The sequence below is a fragment of the Aedes aegypti genome, chromosome 1 (genome assembly GCF_002204515.2).
Source record: "Aedes aegypti strain LVP_AGWG chromosome 1, AaegL5.0 Primary Assembly, whole genome shotgun sequence".
NCBI lineage: Eukaryota > Metazoa > Arthropoda > Insecta > Diptera > Culicidae > Aedes > Aedes aegypti.
In genome coordinates, this window is record NC_035107.1 from 206,336,543 (window position 1) to 206,348,798 (window position 12,256).

The window sequence follows — 12,256 nt, forward strand, 5'->3', positions numbered from 1 at the left end:
AATGAAATATAATATGTTATTAACAAAATGTTAGTAAAATCTTAAATTTGTTTTACCAAATTAGGAATATAGTGTTGAGCTTGAGCTTGAGCTTGATTGGTCGCCCGTGGATGCTACTCCAGTATCGCCAGATCAGCTGCACTTACACAAGGAACCAACCGAATGACTGCTTGGGACTAACAGGCATCCTCAGTGTATAAGTGCTGGTGATCTTCTATTTTTAGCGACAATGGTGCCTGCCACGTCAGAATGCAGACCAATGTGGGGAAGGGGGAGGAATTGATGATGCATTGAACTGGCTCCCACGTAGACCGTATATACCACTGCATCTACGCCAGTTCATGCGGGAGTGTATGGATTGTGGGAAAGGCATGGCAGAGAGGTTTGCTTTTGTGGTTAGCAGACTGCCCATGTATCAGGCGTAAGGAAAGGCATGCGCGTGGAAGAATGGAAGCGTTAGGGAAACGGTTTCTTGTCCGTCTCTGGTTCTAGCGTTTGCTATGAACGGATAGTTTGAGTGTGATAGATTTTAGAATGGAAGATAGAAGCAAGTGAAAGTTATACAACTACAAAGTACGAGGAAAGGGACGGGCCTGGGATTGAACCCATGACCTTCTGCTTATGAAGCAGAAGCGGTAGCCATCAGACCACCAACCCCGTCTCATTTACCAAATTAGGAATATACCCAAGTAACAATGAAAGCTGAACAGCAAGAGTATTTGCTGAATATTGGCTGATCAATGGTGTACAAGGCTGAACACCGTGACAGCTGAACAATAATTTGAAGAAAAGCTTATTAAACACTCTTATTCAGCAGTATACTCAAAGCTGAATATTGAGTTGAACAAACTATTTTTCATCTACAGTTTTAACTTTTGTTCAGCCAACCTGAATGATATTGATTAAAGGTTATTTAAAGCTTTAATCAAATCAACATCCATTGTCGAAAAATTGTTCACCTGTATGTTGATAAAAATATACATACCAAAATATATACCTACATTGGGTCGAACACTAAATTAATTATTATAAAACTGTTTCATCGAACATCAAAATTTTCACATCCCGAAGCAGACATGCTGTAAACGCACACGGGCCTATCATTTGTCGAAAAAAAATCCTGAATCCGGCATCGATGACCTTGTGTAACAACAAGATAGAACACTACACTCGATGACGCAGATTTCTTCGTAACATGTTTAATTAACTGTACGAAATCGAAATCATTACCAACTTGCGTTGACAACAATTGAATAGCAGAAATTGAAAATTACCAAGGATTCTATTTTGAAATAAAAATCACAACACACTTTGACAGCTAACTCAAGTGTTTTTGCATAACGCTGTAATCACTTATTCAGCCTCAATGCAGCCTTTAAAATAGCCCTTATTCAGACAAAACAATATGTTAGACCCTTGCTGTTGATGATGTTCATACAGTCTCATATGGAGCAGATGTCAAGGTAAGTGGTTATAAATCAGCGAATCCCAGTTCAAATCTCAATGGCACATATTTACTAATCTTCATCTTTAAATTCCAGCACTTTTCTACACTATGTGTTTGAAATTGTTAGTTGCGTTGATAAAACACAAAACTATAAACCTGTAAATACTTTTTAATTTTTTTGGTTAATTGTTGAATAATGGATGAATAAGCGATTGTTAAGCTTTCGAAGGTTGCCATCTGTTCTAAAAATAGAATTATGGTTATTGAAAGAGGCCTGAATAAGCACATGCTAGACCTTTATTCAGCCTTCTATATAGCTTCAATTAAGCTTAAGGCTGAATAAAATCGCCAGAATTAGATGTTTAACAGCTGAACAACAGTGAATGCAGGCTATGAACAGCTTTTGTTCAAACAAAGGCTGAATTGAATTAGCTATAAAAGCGTTTAAGCAGCTTCAAATTGTTACCTGGGTAGTGTTGTCTAATAACACAAAACACTTAGATATAAGAAAATAATGTAATGTTTGGAATGATACTAATAAAAAAATAAAAACAAAAAACTCAAAAAATTCATGGAGGTTAAAATTCCAAACGTTTGCCGAACCAAATGGGCATATACGTCCCGAATGGTCAACGGTTTGCAAGAAAATTATGATGGCATTGTAACATGCTTGGAAGAGATTTTCTTGGGAGACTCCGATTGGTATAGTGAGACGTATTCTTTGGCTCGTGGCTTGCATTCTGCAATGCTTGAATTTAATTTCGTTTTCTTGTTGCAACTGTTTGCATCAATTTTTGCGCATACTGATGTGCTTTATGGGGTACTACAGAAAAAAAGAGCTCGACATGATAGACAGCAGTAAATACGTCCTGCAGTGCCGTGACAGCATCGCGAAACTAAAGACGGTTACTCAGAGAAGAGAAATTATCAACAAAACTACGGTGATTACTGGGGGAGGGCAAACCTAAAAATTGTGAGGATACATACGAAAGTTGTCAACAACATCCTTAATAAGCTTGACCGTCGCTTCAAATCATTAGGTACTTTCCGGTATGTGGGTTTGTTGAACGCTTCAAAATTCGAACTTTATTAGAAAAAATTCCCTTCTGATTTGTTTCAAGCGCTAAAAGTGAATTTTGAGAGGAATTCGATATCATACACTCAAAAAAATCCAAACGCCATTGCTACGTGAAAAATCACGTAGTTCATTCCAAATTCATTTAACCTCCACTTCACCTGACTAAGATAAAGATCACTAAACCATTCATAACCACCAAATAGCGACTCGGTAATTTTCACTGAGATTACCTATCGCACTTACGTGGAATTCACGTGGTGCCTAAGTTCATTTTGACATCTGCATATTGTACGTACATTCGGTGTTGAGCTCAAATCCTAAGATGGCGCCCGCTTGATTTTTGAAGAACTTCAGAAGTTGCTGCTGCTTTAAACACTGTGTAAGATTGATTTCAAGGTAAATATGCTTTGAATACCGAAGAATCCCTGCATTACTTCATATTTTACACGTGATTTATAACCTCTATCAATTATAGCACGCGATGGCTACAACAAGACAGACCATACTCACAAAATTGGGGAAACAGGATTCAAAATGCTCAGATTGACAATGAAAATATCACAATATTTTAAGTTTGTTTACATTTTCCAATTGGGAATTAGTTTTCTTCCAAAGCCTATTGGAAATAAGATTGGTCTTTATTACAGTTAAATTTAATGCAAAACCATCTAAGTTCTATTGAAACGCTTCGTAACGGTTATCGTAAAATCCACGTAGCTCTTACGTTCAGCGACGGTGGAATGGACAAACTTCCAAAGTTCATGCGTTCATTCTGGGCTACTTATGATTTGCGTAGGAGCTACGTGAAAAGTGCGATGGAAAAAAATCACGTATGTTTTCACGTAACAATGACGTTTAGATTATTTTGAGTGTAAAGCTAGCAAATGAGCTCAAGTTTCTCTACACTAAAAAGAGTTTTCAGGGAAAAGGTGTATGAAATTCTTCATGTTGTGTTGGAAGAAGATCTTGAGAAAGTTTTTTTTTCGGAAACGTGTAAGCTGGCGAAGTTGTATTGACGTTGCCAAGCACCACAGCAACAGTGGAGCGCTCGTTTTCGGTGTTGCGCCGTCTCAAGAACTACTTGCGATTGACCGTGGGGGAGGAAAGATTGTTTTATTTGATGCTAATGGCAGTTGAAGGCGAATTGTTACAAAAAGGAGCACATTTAGTGATAATATAATTGATATGTTTGGCAATCGTATTCAAAGGCGTATTCCGCTATTGTATAAATAAACAGAATCATTTTTGTTCGATAACTCTATAACTTCCATGAGTCGGTGGTCTCTTCAATATCCACTCATGAAAGTTTAACTGTAGGCGAAGCATTGGTGTAAATATAATAGTGACGTCACTATTTGCGCTGCATAAGAACAGCGGGAGAATGAAAGAGAGAACTAGTGGCACGCATCAATGATCTGCGCCACCTTAGTAAAATCCATCACATTGCATTCCAACCACCTACCTGACAGATTATCCAGCATGTACGTGAGCAGCTTCTGCGTTCCGTTGGGCTCGTTGTAGAGCGACATCACGTCCTTTCCGAGCGGGTTCCCGTGCAGTCCGAGCACATGCAGATGGAACAGTTTACCCAGCTCGTACGGAAGCACACGCAGCAGGTTGTTGTTCAGCAGGAGTTCCCTAAAATTGTAACAAAGCTATTAGAATTCTGCTTCCAAAACGTTACGTGCATCCTGGAGCCAACCTCAGGTGTATGAGCTCGCCCAGTTCGGCCGGCAAGCTACGCAGCTTGTTGCTGGACAGGTCCAACGTACGCAAACTGGCCAACTGTCCGATCTGGTGCGGCAGCCGCATCAGACAATTGTCGTTCAGGTAGAGCGCCGTCAGATGTTCGAACTTCCACAGCGTGGGGCTGAGGTTGCGCACACTACCCGTTATCTCGACGCCATGCCAGCAGGTCTTCTTGCCGGCCGCAATGTCCTCCGCCGTGAGAAAGGTCTGCTGCCGCCGGGGGTTGTTGTTGTCGTACTTGTCTTTATTGCGGGACATCTTCTTCGGCGGCGTTGTCTCCGGATGGTGCTAGTACCTTTGGCGGGTGGAGCGGGCTGACGGCGGGACGTTTCTTTGCTGGCTGCGCTCGGTCGTAGCAGATGGTGGTGGCGTTGTGAAGCAGGCACGAGATGCGCGCCGGAAGAATCACGCCCGATAGCCACGAAGTTAGAGGAGGCGCTTGATTCAAAAGGTACTTCAGTTGGCGCGATTGATGGTTCCTGTAGTGTATAGAAGAACAATAGAATATGTTTTTTAAAGGTTACGACAAATTTATAGTGGTGCTAATTCTGCTGCACCATCGAGTCATGGAATAGAAAGACTGTTCTTGATGGAAACAAATGACAGAATGACCTTTATTGAAAAATCAACAGGCTGATGAACTGGATGCATACTAGATTCCACCCCCTCTCAAACAGTTAATCCTAGGTTGGTCCTCAGACCCTTGAAACGGGAGAATTCCAAAGGCTTAGTAAATATGTCGGCTAGCTGATCTTGAGTATTTATTGGTTCTATTTTCAAGGTTCCACATGGTCACGAAGAAAGTAATATTTGATATCAAAGTGTTTTGTGCGTTTCGTCTCCCAATTTTTTGCCATGCATATGCAGCCCCTATTGTCTACATAGATAGTAGACGGTTTGCTCGCTACATGCAGGTCTTTCAGAATCCCTTGGAGCCAAATCGCTTCAATAGCAGCCTTGCTCAGTGCAACGTACTCCGCGAATAGCTTAGCCAGGTCTCGCTTAAGCTTATGAATCGAAGGGAGCTTCCGACCCGCAACCAACAGATCGTCTTCATAGAGTATCAGGATCACTTCATCATCGGGAGTTAGCTTCGTATAGAGACAATAATCGTGCTTCGATCTGGAAAAGCCCATCTTCAAAAGTTTTCATTGAAACGCTCGTTCCAGCATCGAGGAGATTGTTTGAATCCATAGAGCGACTTGATCAAACGACATGCCTGACCAGGTTTTGGTTGTACACCAGCCGGAACTTCCACGTAGATAGTCTCTTTCAGACGGCCGTCCAAGAAAGCAGTTCGCACATCCATTTGATGAAAGAAGAACTTGTGATGAATTCCAACAGCCAACACAACCCGAATCGTGGCTAACCTTGCCACTGGTCGTAGGTTTCTTCGAAGTCTCGTCCTTGCTTTTGAAGATATCATTTTGCCACTAAACGCGCCTTGTGCCGAACAGGTCTGCCGTTCTCGTCCTCCTTCAGTTTGAACACCCACTTGGATTTAAGCGGATTTACGCCGTCAGGACATGACGTCAATTGCCACACGTTGTTAGCCTCGAGGGAGTCCAGTTCACTCCGCACCACTCGAAGCCAATGATCGCTATCATCTCGTCCGGCCATCTCATGGTAGGTTTGAATGAAGAGGAACACCAGAGATTGCTCCGTAATGAACAAAATAATCAAACAACTTACCGGGGAGCGTGCACTCCCGTTCGCTGCGCCTCACTGGCGTTTGTTTCGTCAAATTTGACATTACGGGCTACGATTATTTTTATAATCTTGCTGTCCCAGAGTCGGTAACCATTCGGTGCATATCCCATCAGAATCACTTCCTTGCTTTTCAGATTCAGCTTATTTCTTGATTGGCTTGGTATTCACGCAAAGGCCTTGCAGCCGAAAAGGTACGTACCTTCTCCAAATTCGGCATCGTGCCGAACCAAATTTCCACTGGCGTCAGGTTACAAGGAATACTCATCAGACTACGATTTAGGAGGTACACACCGGTGTAGGCTGCCTCGAACCACATGTTCTTCGGAACCTGAGAATCCAGAAGCATTGCACGTACCTTCTCCATTAGCGTCCTGTTGAAGCGTTCAACCGCTCTGTTTTGTTGGGGGGTATAGGCGATGGTCGGCTCCACTTGCCAGTCGCTGCTGTGGCCATTGCTTCGAATTCACGGAACTTCTCGAAAACCTGGGACGTTTTCCTCATCAAGTATATGATTACGAAGTTCGATGAATGAGACGAAATATTTGGATCCGTCCCACGCCGACGGATCTATCGGACCACAGACATCCGAATGGATTCGTTCTAACACCCGGGTTACCCGTTGCGTGGTCCCACTGAACGGTTCGCGGCACTGCTTACCTTGGACACAAGGATCGCAAAATCCGATGGATTTCGGCTTCTCCAGGGAAGATATCCCCAAATAGTCCTCTCAAGATTCGAACAGGAATTATTCAGGAGATTTCTTCCGGAATTCCTCCACGGATCACTCCAGGGATTTTACCAGGAATTTCTCCAGATGTTCTACAACTCACGAATTCCTCTCCCAGAAATAACACTAAGGAAATCACTACCTGAGATACTCCAAGGATTTCTCCAGATAACCTCCCAAATTTCCCCAGGAATGTCTCCAGGTATTCGTTGTGGGCCTCAAAAAAAACCTCCAGGGATTCCTCCAAGAGATCCCCTTGAAATCCCTTCAGAGCTTCCCCATGCAGCATGATGGCCGTTGAAATCGCCGAATGAATTTTGCCGAATGGCAGATAAACACTAACCACCGTTACTGGAAACGGATCGTTACGCGTAACGGCAACAACGGGAAGGTTTGTATCTAAAATGTATGGTAGAGAACTGAACGTATTCCAGCACTCCAATGGCAACTGAATGATAAACATTTGAATTCCTTTTGTATGCCCAACGGTAACGTCCGCCAAGCGATCGGTTCATTTTATCCACGGTGGTACGGTGAACTTCTTGGATAGCCAGGATAACTGGTGGATTGCTTTGGATAAGGCATTCTAGGTCGCTGATGTTATTATAGAATCGGTTCATATTCCATTATAAAACGAAGGAGGTCCGTTTGGTAGATTTGATGGTGGCCATGCTGGTCTGAGATCCACTAATTGTCGAAGTTGTCGTTCTGCCCCTTCTTGGTGACGATGTAGTTAATGAAGAGCTTATGGTTTTGGCAGATGGGGGTTCGGAAGATGGGGAGGTCACAGGTCTATCTTTGGTTACAGCTGCTCCAACGATGTCCTTTAACCCTTGGGCGTCCCGTTGACAAAAGATGTTGAGGTTGATGTAATCTTGACTCCCATGTTGTCCACAGCGGGATAGGCATTTCTGCTCTTGTGCGTCCCTATTCCGGAACTTCCAGGATGACAAAGGTTGTCCGCCGGTTCCGGTGGTGGTGTGGCTTCCGCACCGCCGGGGCCTCGACTGTCATGAAAGATAACTGGGGAACACGTTGGCATGTCGCTGCATTTGCGGTAACCGGCCTTGTGACTTCGATACATCATTGTTCGGGTTTGGTGGTATTTAGCGTTGAAATAGTACCAGTAGGCTCCTCTCTTGTGTTTAGCGCGCTATTATGGACAGAATTACAATCGATGGTTGGGCCTGGAGACATGCTGTAATCAGTTAAACTGCATGGTGTATGAGGAGCACTGGTTGGTTGAAGCGTATTTTAATCGTTCTGACATGCCCTCGTCACCACCCAATGAAGAGTTGGCATTGAAATCGCTATAAGGGGTAGTTATTTTTGTTTTTGGCCGATCGAAGGAGTCATTGGAATCAGTCGTAGAATGATCTCGCTTTGGTGTTCTCTCCGAAATGGATCATTGAAGATAGTTTTTGCAAGTGCTCACCGCATCAAAACAAAGGCGCCACTGTATATGGGATTTAACATTGTGACAGCATTGCTGTTCTGTCAAACACACGAGGCAACGGTGGCGCTATCTATGCTTTTCATAGTGGCCGTTTTGGTTATTTTAATGATCCATTTGACGAGATGGTATTGGGCTGGGAGGGAGAAACCAATACGAAATTTATGTACGTCAAGGTGAGCCGAGATTCTGCTGTCACGAACTGTCACTGTGAGCCCAGATTTAAAACAATGGACAAACATGATAAAAGCACGTAATTGATTAAAACAAAATTTTGCATTTTATCAAAGGTGACAAAAAATCGATTGAAAAGCTATTCATGCTTATTCAAAAGTAATGTCACAATAGCACCTTTTATCCTGATTGAATATAAAGTGTTCAAATTCGCATTATTTTACTTTTTCAAATCAAAACAAAAATTAAATGCACAGAAAACTTTGGCCCTTTTTCCATGTTTGTCCAGAACGATCGAAGGAACACAACAAAAGAAAACTAGCGATTTTCATCAAGTCTGCCTTGAGTGTCGTTGGCAAGCTGGAGTTTTCTTGCAATTCTAAATAACTTTGTGTCATATTTCGTGTGTTATATCGGTGCCTCCCTCCCAGGTATTGGGCTGGTGTAGCTTTTATACATCAGGATCGGCTGCCATTCTTTTTTCTTCTGCTTTTTTTTGAGAAACTGTTGCTTTGTTTTTTTTTTTGCAGTCTGCATTCGATCTTGACTTGACGGTATTTCGCTAGATAAACGAGAATCAGCCAGTTGTTTTTTTTTTTTCGATTGAAAAACTTCTCGCTCTTTGTGGCTGAGCTGCTCTTCCAAATGGGTAACCTTAGAAACTAGTTCCTCGATGGTGCCGTGTTCTCGAACCAATTCCATGCGCGAATTGTTCTGCAGGTCCGATTCAAGCGCCTGGATGCGATCATCTTTTTTCTTCATTTCACTGGTCAGCAAGTCTACCTTTTGCAACAGATCCGCAATCATACTACTGTTGTCGGTGCTTAGGCTAGATTCGAGAGTCACGATTCTTCTATCCTTCTTTTCCATCTCCTGCTGGAGTTGGTCCACCTTTAAGGATAACTCAGCGATTTGCTGATCCTTTCCGGCTGTAGTTACATTTGAGAAACAGCTCTGCCCGTGTGCTTGTTCGTATCGTCTCCTTGCTTGCGGGTATAATATACCAAGATCAACTCGGATCCTTTGGATATCATTTTCTTTGCAGTATACCGGGCATTTACGGCTTGACAAAGAGTGGCTGTGTATGTCACAACGTTTGCAAAAGCTTCAGCGGGTTTCTCTATCGATGACGTGGTCCTTAGAGAATGTTCCACAAGTTGGACGTGAGCGTTGGCTACGCTGATGTGCCAGATAGTGAAGTCAGTCTCAGGAGCTTTGAGATCTGAGTTTTACTGAGAATTTTCCAAGCGTAGGTTATGCCATCTTTCCCTTCCGGGAAAGACGCGATCAGCTGACTCTGGGGAAATACTTTTTAGTTCGATATCCGGATGGTCGTGAAATTGGCTCCAAAATAGGCCGCGATAATGAAAAGCTCGATAAAACGTAAAAACTATTGTTATTTGGATGTAAACAATCCCACGTGTTGCAAAAACATCTGTTCGTCTCAACAACGAGTTGTCAACACAGGCATATCTGACAAAAGTCCTAGTGGAATCCCTGGAGAAATCGCTGTAGGGATTACGGTTGAGATTATCTTGGAGGAATTTCTAGAGCAATCTTTAAGAGAATTTCTGGAGAAATCGCTGGAAGAGCCTCTGGAGTTGTTTCTAAAGAAATTATTGAAAAAAAATCTGGAGGATTTACTGTTTTCCTACTTGTACTGGTCCCAAAATATTGGTTTCTGCCAAAAGTTATAATTCGTCAGCCATAATGATCAAATTACACTACATATATTGGCATTTTGACCAAAAGAACTAAAACTATCCATGATTTATCGCAGAATCATATAAATTGATTGCAATAATTTTCCATTACGAACCTATATGAATTGAACAATCCAAATGCTTCTCACAGCCCCTAAACATCAATACTGTCCATTTATATGATGAAAATGTGTATTATCCTGTCCAAACTGCGATTTACAGTTCAGATTTGTAAACTGTTTTGTCTAAGAATATTATTACATTTTTTTCAAGTGGGAATTCCCAGTCGTGTTGATAAAAACGGAATATCCCTGTACCATGTTTTGGAACTCATATCGCAAATGACATCTCGCTTCATTCAGCACTGCCATGACCCTTAAGTTTTGTGGAATCCTGTTAAACAATCTGTCCCCCCTCCTCCCTTACCTTCATCTACTTCCGGATGGACCCCAGCAAAGCGCTTCTCGTTCTCCGGCAGCAGCAGCAGTGGCGAAACAACGACGGCAGCCAGCAACGGAGGGATCTTGGCGGCACAGCTCGGCTCTGAACTCCTGCCCAAACCGTGGGGGAATCTCTTGGCAGCTGGGGGGAAGGGCAGAATACCGAAACCCGAAAAACACTCGCGAAGTCTCACCGCGATCACGGAAACACACAGATTTTGATGCACACTCGCGGCGATTATTCCCTTCCTTCCAACTTTGAATACACTTTTATTTTCGATCACCGATTCCTGGCACAAAATCAGCGGACACAAAACCCTCTTCCTTGGCGTTTCTGTCGAAATAAACGGATTCTAGAATTATTCGCAAAAACGCTTCTGGTCTTCGCTTGGCCTCCTCTCTCCCTCTCCCTAAACTTCAGCTTGCCTTCCGCTCCTTGGCCACACAAACAAGACACAAGGGCACCGCGAAACGAAAACACACCGCGATTCTTTTCCAGAAGGAAAAAAAAAACTATCCTCGAATTCCGAGTCGGAACCTATAGGGGAACTCGGTGGGTGTAAAATCCGCGCGACGGCCACTTCGTTCCTGTCACAAGATGCGGAGAACAACAATAACTCTTGCACCTTCTTCAGGTCCCTCAAGGCAAGCAAAAACAGAGCAGCAGCTGGAGGCAGCAGGAAGGAGAACGGGAAAAGACTCGTCGTCGAAAGCAAGCAAACGCTCTTCTTTTGTCGCGGAGGTTTTCACCGACGGATCTTTGCGCGACGACACTTCAATATAGAGACCGAGAGCACTTTTGGATGCGGAACGCGAACGCGGCACACTTCCGGCGGATTCCGTTACCGAGATGGCGTTCTTCCCCGTTCCAGAACCAGAAGAATACGGGAGCGGAAACTTGCGACGAATTTTACCGAGGAAAATTTGATCGAAAATAGGAGCGCTTCCGATAAATTTTTGCTGCGTTTTTCCTTCTCTCTACACAATCGTACAAGAACACCGAGCCGAGCGGATGATGGATGGTTCGTCGATTTTTTTTTTCGGTCAATCGATGAAGAAGGTGTCACATTCGGAACAGCTCTACTTTGGCGTTCGTGGGCTCACTTTGGCGAGCTCAGCTCCCCCTGCAAGCAGCGTTGCCAACCTTCCAGATTTGTCTGGAATATTCCAGATTTTTGAGGCCCCATTTTACAAAAATCTTTGTAAGGTTTTGTAAATAATTTGTAAGGTTCTCCATATACGAGATAAGCAATCCAGACTTTTCCAGACAAATTTTCAAAATCTTCCAGATTTTTGAAAAATTGACTTGGCATCCCTGCCTGCAAGTTTCAAGAGGAAGTATATGAACACGCTGAAACTTAGTGACACACATGTCAAATTTGTGCTAGAATCTAGGGCAAGGTATCAAAAAGGGAGGTAGTTCAATCTGTCGGGAGGTAGTTGCATGCGCCATGTTGAAATACCAGGTGACAGCTGTTTTGGTTAGAGGGTACTATAAAAATGCTATGTCTCACAAACACTTATTGGCTGCCCGGATAAAAACGTATCATTCAGTGAATGGAATAAACCATTAATGTACAATATAACGTATTGGATACAATACAGTGTATTGTAATTGAATGTCGAAGCAATATTATTCATGTTTGGATATACAATTCAAAAACAATATAATATGTTGTAACAGAACATTGTATTGTTTTTAATTGGTTTTATACCTTACAATTTTGGTCAAATTCCTATTTTCGCGTAAAACAACTGTTGCTTTTTTCTATGTA

The 12,256-nt window shown here is 42.8% G+C and overlaps 1 protein-coding gene across 2 annotated transcripts in view; it reads right to left on the bottom strand.

Moving 5' to 3' along the window:
* The window catches only part of LOC5577010 (CCR4-NOT transcription complex subunit 6-like), a 417,690-nt gene extending 406,187 nt beyond the window's left edge, over window positions 1-11,503 (bottom strand). Inside the window, exons 1-4 of one of the 2 annotated variants that reach the window (XM_021857329.1) lie at window positions 11,396-11,503; window positions 10,468-10,815; window positions 4,228-4,753; window positions 3,988-4,163 (exon numbers count right to left, since the gene is read on the bottom strand). In XM_021857329.1, the coding sequence (XP_021713021.1) occupies window positions 3,988-4,163; window positions 4,228-4,532 (481 nt within the window). In that variant the 5' untranslated portion in view covers window positions 4,533-4,753; window positions 10,468-10,815; window positions 11,396-11,503. Of the gene's footprint in view, window positions 1-3,987; window positions 4,164-4,227; window positions 4,754-10,467; window positions 10,816-11,327 lie in introns of both variants that reach the window. The other variant, XM_021857328.1, reaches the window with a different exon arrangement.
* Between the last annotated feature and the right edge of the window lie 753 nt (window positions 11,504-12,256).